An 18,009-nucleotide genomic window follows, 5' to 3' on the forward strand; every position below is an offset into this window, starting at 1 on the left:
CTATTTTTTTTGAAGTTGCCGGTTTCGTGTCTGGGCAGAGAGAACTCAAATTATTCACCCTAGCAATCACAAATATGTGGATCACTGTGGCCAGGGTCTGAATCTGTCAGAAGGGACTGCAGTCTTCTCAGATAGAAAAGGATGGTTTTATAGCTAGGCTGGTTATCCAGAAGCAATGGGGAGTTCCGGTGAACATCAAAGCTGTGGATGGTCTTAAGAATATGAGCACAGATTTCCTCAGTGGAGGATGCTGTCATAGAGGTGATGAGTTATTCAGAGTGCTTCCCTTTTCTCCTTTGTCTTGGTGTCTGTTGGAGCAACTGGCAGAGCAGGTGTGGGGCATTCACTTCTGAAGGTGATGGAGAGGGATGCTGGAGAGCTTTCCTCAGCTGCCACGCTAAGTGGGAGGGCACAGTACTAGAGCAGCTGTCTGTGTGAGTGGGCTCAGTGTTTTAAAAAGCAGAGCCAGCCAGCCTTACCATTTTTGGATGGGCTTGTGAAACAGTATTTTGCAACCCTTACCCAGCACAGCCAAAGGCAGTCCTCCATTACCATGCTGCTCTTCACGGGGCTGACTGTAGGATGGGCAGCAAGGAGAATCTTTGATCTAGTCCTTGAGTTAAATAACTAAGGCCCTATTTAACTTGCAATATTGCGGACTCTGCAATATTAGGCTTCCACTGCAACTTTGACAGCAGGAGCCATGCCATGTGCAGTGCTGACATTGGGAGCCATGGGAGCCCCTGCTGTAACCCTGGGTAGCTGATAGTGGAAAATCACAGAAAAGTAATAATGGACCTTATTACTGCAAATAATACTTTTCCGCAATTTTTCATGGCTTGTCCGCAACTCAGCCACAATTTTTGACAATCATCCTGCAATTCAAGTAGGCCTTATAAAAATAAAAAGTAAATGGCATGCGGCGGTGACATCATTAGGCCACCAGAAATGGAATCCAGCTGCAGGATTCTTTCAAATCTAGAAGCTGGTTTCCTTGCAAGGGAACAAGGTAGAAAAGGAGTTAAAAAAGGAAAGTTAAGATTCTCAATTGTGGGGCTCCAAGGCCTATTTGTTTACCAGAAGCTCTCAATCTCTTACAAGCCCCTTCAATCAGACTAACACCAATTTCTTCCATTTGGCATGGACTTGCCCCTTGGATCTGACTCCACTTGGCATGTCCTAGGCCTCACTTTGGAACGCTATTTTACTTGCTGTCCAGCATGGTCTCTTGAACCTGTTTATTAGCTTCCTGTCAGGTTTTTTTTTCTGTTTTCAAGGAAATTGTTTTGACTTCAGTGGAAGTTGAAAGCATTTCAGGTCTTGCAGAAGAAACTCAGTATCTCACAAGATCAAGCCAATCATCACCTTCATCCATTCCTGACTTTGTGCCTTCTTTCATGATAACCCTTATATTTTTCAGGGCCTAACAATTAATGTTTCACCAAGTTCCTTCCTTCTCTTCCTTCAGAAATCTACTGAGAAATCCATCAGTTACACAGAACGTTGCAGGTGCACTGATTGGACACCACTCTGTCTATGTCTAAATCATCGTCTTAATAAAGACACTGGTGTGACGCTGGCATGACAGCTTATGTCAGAGTGTCTTCAGGCCAATTCACTTCTGTATTAGTATTGACCAAAGCGATAGTTAAAGTGAAGTGTTTTTGGTGTTTAAACTTCATATAAACTAATGTGATGTTACACACATTGTTTTTACTTATCAGTGTCCTGTCATAATGTAATAGCAAACATTTACATTGTAAATATGCCTGTAACTAAATAACTCGTCAGACAGCAGACTTGTGGAATGCTAATGAAGGACTTTCTCAGAATAGCCATTGTGTGTGATGGCCAGAAGTCAGACACTCGGTGTGGTGTTCCTCACTCACTGTCATCAAAGGAAAAGCACACATGGGTAGAGAGACTGTCAGCTTGCTTTCTGTCAGAAGAAGATATAAATATGGATTCTATTCTAGGAAAGTTCCTTCATCTCTAAATTGTTTGGACTCTTATAGGGAAGTGTACCAGACGCAAAGCGGAGATTCCCCAGAGACAATCTGGGTACCCTGAAAAGCCTTTTGGGAAACTGGCTGTTTATTACATCACTGCCACCACTTGGGAATTATAAACTGTGATCCACCTGTATGTAAATTTTACCTGCTTTAACCTCTCAATAACTTATGCTTTTTTCATACCTAGTTAATTAAAGATTTATTATCGAATTGTCTGCCAGGGTTGTCTTGGGTGTAAGATCTGGAGTATCAATTGATCTGGGGTAAGTGACTGATCTCTTGGGACTGGGAGAAACCTGATGTGTTGTGATTTGGGGTCTGAATTGTCTTTTATCACCAAATCCAGTTTGTGTGGATGATAAGATAGGCTCGAGAAGCTAAGGGGGGGGACTGTGTGACTCCATGGCAAGACTGGTATAGCGATCCAGGAGTTCCCATTTATTACTGGTCTGATTAAATCTAATTATTTCCAGTTGGGGAAATCTGCCCTGCTTCTGACAATGTGACAACTGGACTTATGGTTTATTACAACAATCTGTAACCCACTAATTCTCCCTTTTTTTTTGGTCTTACCCACACTGCAGCGGTGTTAACTGGACACTTCACCGTGAATGGTCTCTTGCAATATGTATTAACTGTTTATGCTAAACTATCTGTTCTACATTGTATTTATCTGTTATGGTTCTATTGGAGCTCCACCTTAATCTATTCATATACCAGTGTCTTTTCCCAAAGCCATGTAGTTCTCTATAGGAATCCTGTTTACATACCCTTGATGTGAGAAGGGAATTGGCCTTCTACATAGATAGGACCAAGCAATTTAGGAAGTCACCTAGGCTCTTCATTTCCTTCATGGATAGATCCATGGGGTCTTTGATCTCTACTCGGAGACTATCGAGATGAATATCTGGATATATTATCTCTTGTTATGATGCTGCAGAGGTTCATTTTCCCCCATAGGGTGATAGCACATTTCGACCAGATCGCAGGCAACATTGACAACATTTAATGAAGAATGTGCCAGTATCTGAAACATGTGTAGGGCCACTACATGGGCTTCGGTACATATGTTTTTGAAACATTATGCCCTGATCCATGCTGTCAGATCTGATGTGGCACTTGGTTCTGCATTACGTCAGATCTGGACACTCTTCCAAAGCTCCCACCTACATCTGCTCAGAGGCCACATGATGTGGAGCCACCCATAGGGAAACTACTCAGAGAAGAGGTTACTCCCTTTGTGCAGTAACTGACGTTCTATGAAATGGGTGCCTCTGTGTGTACTACTCTACCTGTCGTCCTTCCCCTTTGCTTCAGACTGTTCTTTTGGGTGGAGAAGGAACTGAGGGCAGTTCGCCCACACAGCCCTTTGTGTTATCTGGCATGAGGAGGCCTATGGAGCATGTGCAGGCCGAATGGATATCTCCGATCAGGCACATGTGTAGCGGAAGTTGAGCACCCATAGCAGGACACATCTCAAAGAACTAGTGACTGCACAAAGTGAGTAACCTTTTCTGTATAGCTCGAAAGCTTCTCTCACTGACAGAAGTTGGCCCGATAAAAACTATTACCTCACCTACCTTTTCTTGCTAATATCTGTCCAAGTTAGGCTGTTACCGTCTTGCGCCTGTAGACTTGAAACTCTGTGGAACAGACATTGTTTATCCATTGACACAATCTGCCTGTGGCAAAGTGACATGTTCCAGGGTGTTCTTGGTTGTAAGGCCCAGACTATGGAATTTCTTGCTAGGGCAGATCAGATTGAGTGACAGGCTAACCACACTCAGCTCAAAATGAGAGTTTTAGCTTAATAATAATTTCACACACGCACATGCGAACACACAATCTGCAGCTAAGGGGGCAGAGAGAAAAGCCATTGTTGACTTATCTGATGTTTTTAAAGTGAGTGAATTTGGTGCTTAGATCACAAGATGTTAGATGCCTTAGGCATACCTAGGGCAGACAGATGTGCATGATGTATAAATAATGCACAACTAAAAGGGTAGAGAAGCATTTGGACAAGTGTATTACTGGTTCCTTTTATGTAGATATGGAGCTTTTAACTAATAAAATGCTATCTTGCTATATAATGTAAGAAGCTCAATAAAGAAAACACTAAAAGGCTAGGGGAGTGTTTGGGCATGGAGCCCTAAATGCTGGACATGACCTTATTACTAAATGGAAAGCTCTACTTCCCCCATTAATTTAGTTACACAATTGAAGTTGTCCACAATCTCATAAATCTATTGGAGAAATACATCACTTAGTAAATTAATGCTGTCTAAGAAGAGTCAATAACATTAGGGAGTCCACTATAGTATGAGGTTAATTTAAAAACCATCTCTCTGTTTCACAGTGCTCGATGGGTATGGGCAATAGCAATGATCTGTGGCAATAAGCAAAGAGTGAAGTGATAATTTGTTGAGCACAGTTTAGCGTAACAGCTTGCCCTCTTTCTGAATCTCTGAATTTATCCTGGCAGCATATTGACACCTACATGGATCATCAACAAGGATCTTTAGATCCACCACGCAAACCTCTGCCCCTTGAGTGCACAGAGTAACTGATAGCGGGTGGGGCAACTGTAGATTGTCTGGAGAGTTCTCTTCATCTGAGTTCATATTTGAAGAAATGCTTGTTGAGCTTTTTAGGTGCTGAGTGTATCCTGGCATGATCTGCTATACCTGACTCTCTCCATTGTGTATGCAGGGATATCTTGTAATTTCCTTAATTTTTAATGCTTTTATTTTTCACCCCAGTGACATGTGTAATGGTGTACCTTGCACTGAATTGCATGTAACAACCTTGGTTAGAACTTCAAAGGGGTTTAAGCACTCAAATCCCATTGGAATTCACTCCTTTGGTCTCCTTTGAAAAGCCCAACCTTTAACTATGAGTTAAAGTATTTTTGCAGTGGCCATATCAGAGGTAAGGCTCAAAACATGAGTGCATGAGAATTCAACAAGGAAGGTGAGATTTCTGTTCCGTAAGCGCCCTACATCAGCCAGGCTCTCTAGTTAATTGAACAGTTAACCCCTGCCACATGCAAGCCCAGTGGCGGCAGTATTTGCTGGTACCTCTCGGTCTTGTGAGATGACTTTGACCTCATGGTGCTTTGCGCTATTTTTGCTAGGAATAATCACCCACAGCACTCAACCCAACGTGGTTTCTCTTGATGTGCTGTAGAAGGATGACACTCTGTGTGCCACAAGGAGGCACCTTCCATTCTACAGAAGGTTTTCAAACTCTGAAATCTGTACAAGTTGCACGGAAAATTCAAAGCTGTCAAGATGATGTCATTTTATTTTAGGTGAATCAAGTGCTTGTAAAATCGGTCACACACTCCCTGCCTTGGAGACAGCAGTCCTCTATGGTTATCCATAAAACCAGTCCCATACTGACACTAGCAGTACACATTTTCCCCCTCCTGACCTCTCTACTAACCTGTCTCACTCTTGATCTCGAGCACATTCCCTCTTTAGCCTGTGTTGCTGAGAAGACCAAGGAGGCTACTTCTTACTGAGGTGTGGACATTTATCCACTAGAAACCAGACTGAAACCCTGAATTCATTTCACACAGGCTTCAAAGCAGCTGTTAGCTGGTGACCTACAGATGAAAGTCTTCATCTCCCCTTACTGAGACCCTGAACCATCCAGTCCTTATATAATTGGATTTAGTTTTATTGAAAATTGCCTGTGGTAGAAACATAAGACTTTGTATATCTGGCTGTATCCTATTATAACACCACACATTCTACACAAAAATGAAAATTGTTCATTATAGGTGCATAAAAAATGTTCAAAGCTGAATCATTTGAAATCTAAGAAAATTGATATTGACATTATTTCTAAGACTGGTTTTTAAATACAGCTTTAGTTGCTATTAAATACAGATTATGGTATTGAATTACATACCACACACGTGAATAATGGTCTAGCAGAAACCAGAATGGAATAAGACGAGGTGAGCCAAACTGGAATGTCACTTAGGTGAAAAAAAATGTAGTGAATCTGTGAGCCCAGCAGAGCAGGATATGGAGAGTTGCCACCCATCCGGGCTTTACCTGGACAGTCTGGGTTTTGGCTTCTGTGTCTGGATGCCATTTAGGGTTGCCAGGTACCCAGTTTTTGACTGGGAAGTCTAGTTGAAAAGGGGATCTGGCAGATATACTGACTGGACACCAAAAGTGCGGTTACTATGGGGTGAGGGGAGGTGCCGGGTCATTAACCTATGCCAGCTCCTGCTTAGCAGGGCCACCTCCTACCTGCAGGCAGGCTCCTTGTCAGGTTGCAGCAGCTCCCATCCCAGCAGCCTGGAGGCGATGGGGGTGGGGCCTTGGCGGGAAGAGGTGAAGCAGGGGGCAGAGCCTCAGGGGTCTGGTTACCAGCAATTAGAAAGGTGACAATCCTAAGGATATGTCCTAGGTGACCATGACTGCTAGAAGTCACTGCAAAGGAAAGAGTGGAGCCAAAACCAAATAATCTGACCAAGTCAGTATATGTAGAGACTTCAAGCAAAAGTGAAATGTACAGGAAGGAGAGAGTATAGCCTAGAGAGAAAAGCAAGGAACTGGGAAGTTGGGATTCCCAGCTTCTCTCCCTGGCCCTGTCACTCACTCGCCCTGAGAACTCAGCTTAGTCATTATGGGCCACATTTACAAAGGTATTTAGGTGCCTGAAGATGCAGGTAGCTGCTTATTGAGATTTACAGAAGTGCCTAAGTCCCTTTGCTGTCAGTAGGAGTTAGCTGACCACCTTAGGCACGTTTAAAACTACTCCTGGTGCCTGTCTGACTCTTAGGTACCTAAATAACTTTGTAAATCTGGCTTTCAGGCTAAAATGGTCATGCTTGGGTTTTTAAAGTTAGGTATCTAGATAAATAGTCTGGTTGTAGGAGGGGCTGAGCACCCAAACTGCTTCCACTGGGTCTGATCAACAGTGATATTACTCCAAATGAATGGAGGCAAACCCTGCCCCGTACTCCTGTGGATGTGGAAGGCTCAATAGCTAGTGGATTTCGATTATCCATGTTTTAGCTGTGCACAGGGGAAAGTAGAAGGGGGCCCATATGTGCCAGTGAACCAAATGCCATAGGATCTTCCTGTACCGCGCTACTGGACAGTGCAATGGGTGGGTGAGATGGGGCCAGTGAATTTATGAACAATTCCTCTTAAAGGTGGCGAAGTAGTTGTGGGGCTGAACTAGTGCCCACAGTGCAGTACCACATTTGATCTTGGGACTGGAGCAGAGGAGCCTATCCCTAAGTCGCCTTGGACCTCTCTAGCACACACAGACATTTGCTTATCCAGCACTTGGACCATAGGGCTTACTATTAAAATAGTTTTAAGTTACAATTATCCAGTCCTCAGTAAATATTAGAGATACCAACGTTAAGATTCAGAGGGGTAGCCGTGTTAGTCTGTATATAGCAAAAACAATGTTGGCTGCAACCCACAAAAGCTTATGCCTGCAGGAACTTGTTAGTCTTTAAGGTGCTATAGGAATCTCGTTGTTTTAACGTTAAGATTGACAATGTACAATAGACCCCTCAACTTCTCTGCATTTTCAGGAAGGAGTCTGCGGCAATGCCCTTTGTAGATAATCATCTTGTATACCAAACAGGGCCACTGTCTGGGAAAGCTCTACTAAACATCTGTGTGATAAGAGCAGGCTGTGGGAGTCCCATTCCATAGGGTCACTGGAGTGAAGAGTGTACAGTTGTCTGATGGAATAACCGTTCTTTGCCTTACAGTTAAAGGGACTGAGTGTGCTCTACCATTTTGTCCCCCTAGCTCCATGGAATTTAATTTCTCTGGATGATTTTTGTTAGAGGTAGTTTGATTAATTTTTCTTTATTTTCATGTTTTATTTAATTGTTTTGGCTATAGGCATGGTTGAACAGGATTAGCTCAGTGCAGTGTTGAGTAGCAGCCGTTGCATCTCAAAGACTGGCACCTGATTGGAACTGTCTATCTTAAAGCACAGCTCTAGTGCATGAGCAACTGTATATGCTTGTTCTGATTAACTTGTGGCTCAAATGCTCAATAAGAGAGTTCAGTATTTCTGATAAGTGTATTTATGACTTGGTTTGGTGTTTACATTCATTTGCTGTGCGTAAGGACATTTTCAAAACATGGGTAACTGGCAGAATCCCAGCAGGTGCACAGTTGGTCTCTGCTGATCTCACTGGTTAGTTCTTCAATAGACTCCAATCTTGGAAAAATTCCACTATGAAGGCATTAGTGACATATGACACGGGTTGGTTTGGTTCCTCCTATTCAGAGCTCCTGTATTCCCAATGAAAAATTTCAAGTCCCGCTTGGATCAATTGATAAGTAGCTCCCCTGTTTTTGGTATGCAATGCAATTTTGAAACTGCTGAGGCTGGGCCGGTGGCCTTCTAGCACTTACCTGTCATGTCTGACAGATTACTGGCTGAACAAAGCATCGGTAACACAGAACTGAATGGTGTGTGCAAAACAGATCAGGCTGATAAACATCACAACCACCAAAACCTTTTCTAATGTTTGGACCATTGTGACATAGAATAACTTTGTAAAATGATTTCCTGTGTGTTACATATTGAAGGTCCCATGGGAAATGAACAAAACTGTGTAATCTTTGTTGCCTCTTGTGAATCTGTGGTCCAGGCCTTTGTGAAGTAAGCATCACTATTGTTCAGATGTTTGTTGTGCTCTAGATCCCAGAGGATGTGTTTTAACTTGAGAACTACAGATTTCTTTGTTAGGCCTTTCTAGGTCTCTTGGTATATCTTGACTTGGTATCACTGTGGCATCTATATATTCTAACGCCCAGCTACCACACTATGGTCTTGCAAATTTTTGTAGAAAGATTCCTGTATGTTGTAAAAAGATTGTCCAAACAAGGCTCTGCTTTTTGTGCCTACAGAGCTTCAGAATCAAGACACCAAGCCCAATGCTTTGTGATTGGCTGTATTTGAATTCTGACTATCCAATCACTGCACCTACCGCCATGTCATGTGACAAATACTATACTACCCATTACAGGATTGGACTAAATGTCACATCACAGAGGAAGGCTGTGATTATTTCTGACTATTTGCTCAGAGTTGTTTTGAGAGTGCTATTCCATCAAATACAAATAGTTGCAAAATGTCTCTTACCTATAGCTAGCTAATCTACCTATCTTGCATAAATATTTCTAGAGTCCCTATTATCATAGTATCAAGTGTCTATTTGTGTCAGACTGGATAAAGCTAGGATATGCACCACATCCCTACTAAAAGTTTCCAATGTTTTTAACTGAGGATTTAAAACCTCAATCCTTCATAAACAGAACTACCTAATTTTCAGTAATATTGGTTTTTTTCCCCCTTGGGATTGGAATATCATGGAAGTAAAATATGTGTAAGTCACCAGTGTGTGCAGCAGGGTCGAGATGCACAGTAAGCTGTGAGTCTTTTTCAAACATGAGACTACTCGGGTTTTTTTTAAATCTTGGAACTAAAGGAGCAAAGGACTGCTTGCCCTGCTGTACACCAGGTGCAGTATGCTGGATATAACGCAAGCCTTTTCTGCACTTCTTCTCATTCACATTCCTAAGTTCTGACGTGAAAGGGCATCTGGTGGCTGTAAAGGTTTCCCACTCAAGCATGCCCCACTGAGGTAAAAAATGAACCCAGGAGTCCTAAATTCCCTGCTATAATCACTAGGCAGCAATGCCAATCATGTTTGAAGAGGGGAAATTGGACCCTTTCAGTTAGTGCAAGATTTCACACATTGCCAGAACAAAGTTTAAGATTGTAAAAAGTTGTAGAAAGCCGTAGATTGACGTTATCAATGGAGGGATAGATGAATGGGTGGCAGCTTGGGCTATATTTTGTTTGTTACCATATTGCTTCAAAAAAGAAAAGGGAAAAAATTTGGAGGGGGTGTTCCCCCCACCCCCCAAAATGTAGAGCAAAATCACATAGCATCAGGTGTCATTTAAAACTGGAATAGACCAAACAATTCCAACCCTGGCTCAGCCACTGACCTGCTATGTGATTCTGGGCAAATCACTCCACTTCTCTGTGCCCCCATATCACCACCCATCCTTTATCTGTCTTGGGTTTTTAGATTGTAGACTCTTTGGGGCAGATATTATGCCGAGCATAATGGAGTCTTGATCTGAGCTGGGGCCTCTTGGTTCTATCATAATACAAGTAAAAGGTAATGATAATAGTAATTTAATGTACAGAATGATCCTGCATTAGCTGAGAATGTGCCAGGTTTTCTGATAGACCAACGGTTCCCATACTGTGGTCTGTAGAACTGTGGCTGATGGAGCACTTGTTAGTGGTTCATGGGGAGCTAGCTGTGTCAAGATCTGTTTCCAACCACTTGTCAAAGTGTACAGGCTTTTCTTTGCAAAGAACAGATCGATTCTGTAGACAGTTTCCATATCGGATGTCCATGTTCTTGTTTAAAAAGTGTATATTTGCTGCACCTCAGGAAATAGCCCTGTAGAATTTATTTTCAGTTGGTTTTACAATGCTACAGCTGTAGGGAAAACTGGAATTATTTAGCTGTGACTGGAGAAGAGTTAGAAGGAGTTGATGGAAATGTTTCAGGTTCTGTAGAGCATGATGACAATGCATCCGTCCTTCCTTTTTACCTTGTCCTATAATATGAGAATAAAGGGGGACACTTAATGACATTGATAAATAGGAAGGTTGAAAAATAGATACATGAACTGAATTATTTTTCATGCAGTTTGCAGACATCCTGTGGAAGTCACTGCTGTTGGAGGTCACTGAGAGTCCTCTATTCCCACTGACACTGAGGACAATGTTACCATTGATGCCAAGGGGAGCTGAATCAGGCCCCAAGTCAAATATTGTGGCTGGATTTTAGAAGGCCTGGATACTTTTTTTGACCATTGCTGGTCATGAAAGCCGAGACACGGATAATCAAATCTGATGCTTCAGGGCCTAAAGTGAGTGACTGCAGGTGTTAAGCAGGAATTACTTTCACCTGCCCCTCAACCACCTGAGGGCTTTGTGTAATTGGTTACTTATTACATTCATTATGCAGGATGTGCTTCTTAAAGCATCAGGTACTGCCCGCTGCCAGGAGCAAGCTTCCAGACTTACTGGATTGATGGCCTGATGTGTATGGCAAATCTTATATTGTTCCATTTGGAGTTGCTCATCTTTCAGGTATGTGACTGAGCAATGTCCAATTAGAGATAGAGGGAGAAGTCAGTTTTCTTGTTCCAACAGCCCTTTACCCAAACACTCTGTCCTATCCTAAATGAAGTAGACATGAAATAAGACAAGGATGAAGTTTAATATTTTTACTTCTAAACTGAGATTTTAAAACAAGTCTCCCATCACACTAATTCATCCAGGAATTTTAGTGCAGACTCTCCTCTTGGACAATTTAAGGATTTAAACCATGGACTTTCAAACCTCAGCAAACCAGCTCTAATGATCTTTCACCAGGTGCTCCCCATAAACAAGAAACAGCTGCAGGGATGCTGTGTGAGTTTCACAGCAGTCCATGATCATTATGGCCCTGATCCTGCAAACACTTAAAAGTGCATAACTTTGTTCACATGAGTAGACCCATTGAAGTCAGTCGGATTATTCATGTGAATGAAGTTTTGCACACAGGTGTCTGCAGGACTGGGATTTATGGAGTTTCAATTGCAAAGAATAAGGATTTGTTGCTAAAAATAGAGAGAGTGAGAGCCCTGTTTCATTTAAATGTGGATGTGAGAGGGCCTGACATAGTTATTTGAGTGGACAATTTAAAAACCTTAGTTATGAGCTATGGCTAGGTTCTCACTTAACAGGATATTAACTGATGTTATGCTTTCTTTTGAGAATTAGAATATGTATGTAGGTTAATAGCTCCAGGCATTTTGTCTACTATAAATGGGTTTTTAAAGAAGGGGAAATATTTATTGTATTCTCTCAACATATTTACATGCATGAATTTTTTAATTATTAAAAAATTTATTTTAATGTGAGTTGAAGCAGTCTCACTTGGGTCTCTGCTGAGCAGCCTGAGTATTTAGGTGAGATGGCTGGAAAGCATATTCACCTTGTTGTTGGCATGAGTAGTCCTTTGAATTTTCCTCATTAGCCCCTTAATGCATGACCTAATACCAGGGCTCTGGTGGCTTAGAGAGGCTTTCAGTGCTTTTTAATACAGCAAGGGACACAGGTAAGACAACAGCTGCATGGGTCCGGGTAGTAGGAGTATAAATTGCTCTTTGACTGATAGTCTAGCACCATGAGGGGCTGGGTGCGAGTCGGTTTGGTTTTTTTAATGTGCTGGAGCAGAGGAGCTGAGGCCTGCAGCTGCAAGGTTCTTCCACTAGATGGCAAGCGAAGCGTTTTGAAACTAAATTAGCAGAGGTGGAAAACAGCTGGGATCTGGGGAAATTCCTTGACTTGCACTGTGTAAACCCAAACAACCTGATTCTGCTGTAAATAGCCCAAAGTGGAAGATGTGGCAATAATGGCCTGCGAAATGCTGCCTCCCCCTCCCCGGATCTGAGGGGTTTCAGCAATTCAGGGCCGAAAGCATCTCTGTACCTGCATTTCTCCACGCGGGTGGGGCTGACAGTGCCCCACGGTGCCCTGGCATTCACCAGCAGGCTCAGGATGACCCGAGCTGTTTCAAGAAGGGTTCACTAGTGTTAAAACTCCCAGTGCCACAACTGCTGCTCTCAAAGGAATGACGCGCCCTCCTCCCCCCCAACCAGCCCGGGATGGTGTGTGTGGAGGTGTCCGTTTGGGTTCTCCTCCGGCAGGTGTTTTGACAGGTTCATTGAAGCGTGGACCGCCTGTCTGGCGAAGCTGGCGGGCGAGTGGGAATTCCTGCTGCTCCACACTCGCAGGTAAGTGTCTGCCACTTCCAGCCCCTGCAGCGAAGACACACAGACAGTCACCGGTCCACTTGCCTCCTCCCCCAATACTCAGTGATGCTAACCCGCATTCCCAGGTGCACACATGGACACTGCTCGCACTCTGCCTCCCCCCCCCTCCCTAGGACCACACGCCGACTTGCACTTGTTGAATCGAAGTCACTTCTGGTCTATGATTAGGGGGCTGGAGCACAGGACTTATGAGGAGAGGCTGAGGGAACTGGGCTTGTTTAGTCTGCAAAAGAGAAGAATGAGGGGGGATTTGATAGCGGCCTTTAACTACCTGAAAGGGGGTTCCAGGGAGGATGGGGCTAGGCTGTTCTCGGTCGTGGTGGATGGCAGAACAAGGAGGAAAGGTCTCAAGTTGCAGGGCGGGAGGTCTAGGTTGGACATTAGGAAAAGGTTTTTCACTAGGCGGGTGGTAAAGCACTGGAATGGGTTACCTAGGGAGGTGGTGGAATCTCCATCCTTAGAGGTTTTTAAGATGCAGCTTGACAAAGCCCTGGCTGGGATGATATAGCTGAGGTTAGTCCTGCTAGGAGCAGGGGGCTGGACTAGATGACCTCCTGAGGTCCCTTCCAACCCTATGATCTACCCCGGCCTGTGTGCACACGCCCCTTTGCAGGGCCTGGGGAACAACCAGAGATGGGTTTTTGTGCCCACCTGAGCATTGAACAAAATCTGGCGTGAAGCAATGGAAAAGGTGTGCCTCCAAGCTGCTCTTCAGCCACCTCTAGATCCACCCCCAAAGGACACGAGTCTGGGTGCTGATGGTTTCCCACACGGGGTGTGTGTGTGTGGGGGGGGGGGTGTCCCAGACACACTTCATTCTCCATCTCTTCCCATGCCAAGGGCTTCACCAGTCTCTCTGCCTGTTTTCGGGCGTGTTGCTTTCTTAGCCCCAGTAAAACCACCTCGCTCTCTCCTGTAACCCTCCACAAGCAGCAGCGGCCCTGGCCCCGGCGGGAGGTTTTTGTCTCCCTTGGCTGGCCTGGCTAGCGATGGCAACAAAGCGAAAGGCTGGATTGTTTCAGGCTGACACGTGTCTGCTGCTCTGCCGAGCCTGGAGGAGCAGGACGCGGGGGAACGCGCCGGCCGGCCGGCGGCTGGATCTTTGCTAGTGGTCAGCACTAAGTGCCTGGACAGAGAAGGGGCAGAGACGAGGGAAGCCTCCGCAGAGCGGGGTGGGCGACAGAGCCCGGTCGAGACGCCGGCGCTCGGCTTCCTTGCGCGCGGTACGAAGCCAGCCCAGGGGGGTTGTTTGCCTCCTGAGCCCCGAGTTGCGTGCCGCTGCTGGAAGCGGGGAAGGCAGAGGCGTAGTGAGGACTGAGCTGGTTTCCAAGCCGTGTAGGAAGCCAGCCCGACCTGTCGGCTAAGTCTGCAGGCTGCTGTGCTTGTGGGCGGGGGGAAGGGGTGTCTGCTATTATTTGGCACCCGCTGCGCATACCAGGGGAGATTTTTGGACTTTGGCACATTCACTTTTTCCTGCCCCCCCCCCCCCCCGCAAAAACAAAAAGTCTTGTTTGTTTCGTTTTTCAAAGGATGCCTCGCACCCTCCGCCGCAGAAACCTGCCCTCGGGCTCGGATGTCACCGCTCCGGACGGAGGGAGCCGGCGCTAACCTGCCGCCTCCCGATGGTTTTGTCAAGTGCGCGGGGCTCTGCTAGTTAAAAGGGACTTTTCGCATCCCGAGCGCTCAGCGCTTGCCCTGACTTCACAACCAGCCCGGCGCCTCCTTCCCTTCTCTGCTTGGCCTGGGGCTACTTTTGGGGGGGGTTGATTCCCACCCGTCTTGCCCAGCGATCTCCAACGACCACTTCAAAATACAGCGGGACGTGCCCTGCTCTTCTGCTGATCGGCGGCTCCTGCCCGGGCGCACCGCCTCTCTGACCCGGGGTGTGTGTGTGTGTGTGTGTGTGTGTGTCGGTTGTGTTGATCTCTATCCCCCAGCACGCCGAGAGATTGCTTTTTCTGTCCCACTGATTGGAAACGCCACTGGTCGATGCTCTGCCTTGGTGGTGATGCTGAGGGACGCAGACAGGGAGAGCAGGAAACATGAGCCTGCAGGAGAAGAGAGATCAAGGCTGAAGATTTGCGCTAGCATTGTGTGTGCGCTTTCCCCGGCAGACTGACGAGGAGCTGCGCAGGGTGCACAGGAGAGCACAAATATCCAGCGCCCCCCCGCGCTTTCTTCTTTGACCTCTTGAGGAACCTGCACGTCGGTGGAGCAGACCCGTGAGCCGCATCCTGTCATGCTCCCGCTGAAATAACCTTCCAGACAGCGAGGGATCCATCAGATGAGAGGGCAAACGCCAGCCATCATAACCTTAAGCAAATATTAGCTCTGCTGCTGCGCCTCTCTGGGAAGCTGAGTCCAGGAAAAGGCTTTATCCTCCCCGCAGGGCTGGGTTCTTAGGAGGGGGGGGGGAGGCGAGGGGGTTTATTTGCTGCTGATCGGAAGTTACTGACAATAAGCACCTTCATCTCTCCAAAGGCGGAGAGAGAGAGAGAGGGAGGAGGAGGAGGAGAGACGGGGGAAGAGGAGAGCTGATGCCTAAGGGAGCCACTCGGAGGAGGCAGACCAGGCAGTATCTCAACTTCTCATCTTTGTTTATCAGCGCGAAGCGAGATCGCTGGAAATCTGCTGGGTTTTATAACTGGATCGTTCCCATGTCAAGGCTGCGGTGGGGGATTTTGCTCCGTTAACTTGAAGCCACTGACCTCCCCCCCGCCTCACTCAGCGATGTGTTCACTGCTCTCAGCCTGCACTTGCTTGTAAGGATTACGACCTATTTTTTTTTTTTTTTTTAAATTTTCGGGTAAACTTTCATCTTTTAAGGCTCCGATTGCATTTCCCTGGCAATCAGGTGGTAATTGAGACCCGAGCCTCTGATAACCAAAGCATGGATCTGTGTTGTAATGATTAATCCTGAATAACCATTTCACGGCATCATTTGATCTTTTGTTGCTTTTTTTTTTTTTTTTTTTCTTTTTCTCTCCTCTCCAGATGTTTACATTTCCTGCTGCTGTGCTTTCGGGTACAGGTATGTGTCCTTTCTGTCTTCTCTCCCTTTGGGTTGTGAAAAGAAACAAAGGAGGCGTGTAGACCTTGGAGCGTCAGGCAGTTTTGGAAAGCGGATTCACCCCCCCCCCCCAGTTTTATAGTCTTATTAAAATAATCACCAAGCCAGATAGCGGAGTGTCACTTGCTCTGGAAACCAGCCGCATCTCTTGCTAAATAAACCTCCTTTCAGTGACTACTTCTGCTAATCCACTGTATGAACAAATGATCTTTAATGTCTCTTACCCCCTCCTCCCTTTTCAAATGGCTACAGCTCTGTTGCGGATGCCAGTAACCCACGTTAAAAGGAGTCTCTGGAGTGCATTAGCCTGGCTAATGATGTGAGGGGAGCGCTGGACTCTACGACTTGCAAAATGTTGATTGATGCACTTGTGTTGGGATAGCAGGGACTCGTAGCTCTCCTTCGCCCTAGGGAGCTGACAAGAACTTAGACTTGGGAAAACACGAGTTTCCACCAGTGAAAGGAAGCTTCTTGCTCTCCTTATCTCCCCCCCCCCCCCCAATTATTCAGTAGACGGCCATCCAAGTAAGATCATCCTGCCTTTGAGGCCGTGTCTGCAGGAATGAAAACCCTGGAAGCGGAGTCTGCAGCAGCAGCCCAGCCGTCTCGTGAGACGCTGACCGGCGGGGGCTCGGGATGGGGGGCAGAGTCTGAAATTCGGGGTGGAGTGCACGGCCTCACATTTTCCGTGACAACACACATATGTTTTTTTTTTTAAATGTGGTTTGCTTGGCCAGAGTTTTCGCTGGTGTAAATGCAACAGCACGTGCGCCTGGAGTGGACACACCCGCGATCTTGAGCAGTTTCCGAGTTGGCAGAGCAGGTGCTGCCCTGTCCTGCCGGTGCCCTGGGCCGGGCTCCCCAATCGCAGGATGAGGAGCTGCCGTGCAAAGCGGCGGTGAGCCGAGTCCCTCCGCACCCCTAGTGGCACGGTGGCCAGGGCTGCACCTGTTCTTCCAGGGTCTGGCAGGTTTTGCGGGGGGAGGGGGAATGGATCCTGTGCACACGGATCAAAGTCTGTGGAATACGACCAGGGCCTCAGGCCAAATTTGAAAACTTTTCTCCATACTCTCCCCCCAATCCCCCGAAAACTGCAGCTCGATTCTAAAAAGAAAAGGACTCCTTCTTTCAGCAGGGCAGCCTCCCAGTCAAGAGAGAGCATCTACAGCTGTAAATTACTCTGTGGTTGGAAGGCGTTTGCTGTGTTTCTCCAGTGCATTTTTTTTTTTCAAACCCAAGGAATAACAGGCTGTGCAGGGCAATCAGCGATGGCACCCTTCGCACTAAGGAGACATTTTTGAGATTGTGTGGCAACTGAAGTTAATCAACCCTTCATTCTCCCCCCGCCCCCCTCGCCAACCCCCTTGTTGCTTTTAGTGAATCAGAAGACGTTTGGCTCACTGCCTGGAAAGCACTTGCTAAAATCTGATCTCTTACTTCAGCAGCCTTAAAACTTGGGAAGTTATTGGCATTTATACAGTTGGTGCTTGCAGGATTCCAGAGCAATAAAATAATGAGAGAGAGAGAGAAAAAAAAAAGAGAAAGTTCTGTGCTCTCCTACTATTAGAACCATACTTTTTAGATTTAGTGCTGATTTTTTGCAGCATTTTGCAAGAAGATCTGACGTTAGGACTTACTCTGAATGGAAGCTATAGAGGTATCTTCTTCTACCACTTTTCTACCGTGGTGAATCAAACTGGCTGTTATAACAAGAGGCACACTATAATGGCTAGTAGTGTGGGGGAGCCAAAACCTTAGATTAGTCATACTCAGGGGCCTTAAAGAGAGTGTTTACAATGTTAATGGTAGATGAAAAGATGTGAATGCAGTGATTTTTTTATTGCCCATTTTGTTACACTTTCTTTCTGGATTTATTAATGAGATTACATGTTTTGAGCCTTAATGGGAAAGAGGGATTAAAGGATTTCTTTTATAATGATCCGTTTGGGTAGGAGTTAGCTTGTGGTGTACTAGAGTAAATTAATGCATCTTTTACACTTAATGTATGTTTTGCTTA

The 18,009-nt window shown here is 45.6% G+C and overlaps 1 protein-coding gene across 2 annotated transcripts in view; it reads left to right on the forward strand.

Moving 5' to 3' along the window:
* Positions 1-11,097: 11,097 nt before the first annotated feature.
* The window catches only part of FGF18 (fibroblast growth factor 18), a 105,364-nt gene continuing 98,452 nt past the window's right edge, over positions 11,098-18,009 (forward strand). The window contains exons 1-2 of one of the 2 annotated variants that reach the window (XM_067566353.1): positions 15,343-15,684; positions 15,917-15,953. In XM_067566353.1, coding sequence (XP_067422454.1) covers positions 15,653-15,684; positions 15,917-15,953 — 69 coding nt within the window. In that variant the 5' untranslated portion in view covers positions 15,343-15,652. Of the gene's footprint in view, positions 11,193-15,342; positions 15,685-15,916; positions 15,954-18,009 lie in introns of those variants that run through there. The other variant, XM_067566354.1, reaches the window with a different exon arrangement.

The sequence above is a fragment of the Emydura macquarii genome, unplaced genomic scaffold, assembly GCF_026122565.2.
Source record: "Emydura macquarii macquarii isolate MOO-44397 ecotype Brisbane River unplaced genomic scaffold, CSIRO-AGI_Emac_v2 contig_2768, whole genome shotgun sequence".
NCBI classification, from domain to species: Eukaryota; Metazoa; Chordata; order Testudines; family Chelidae; genus Emydura; species Emydura macquarii.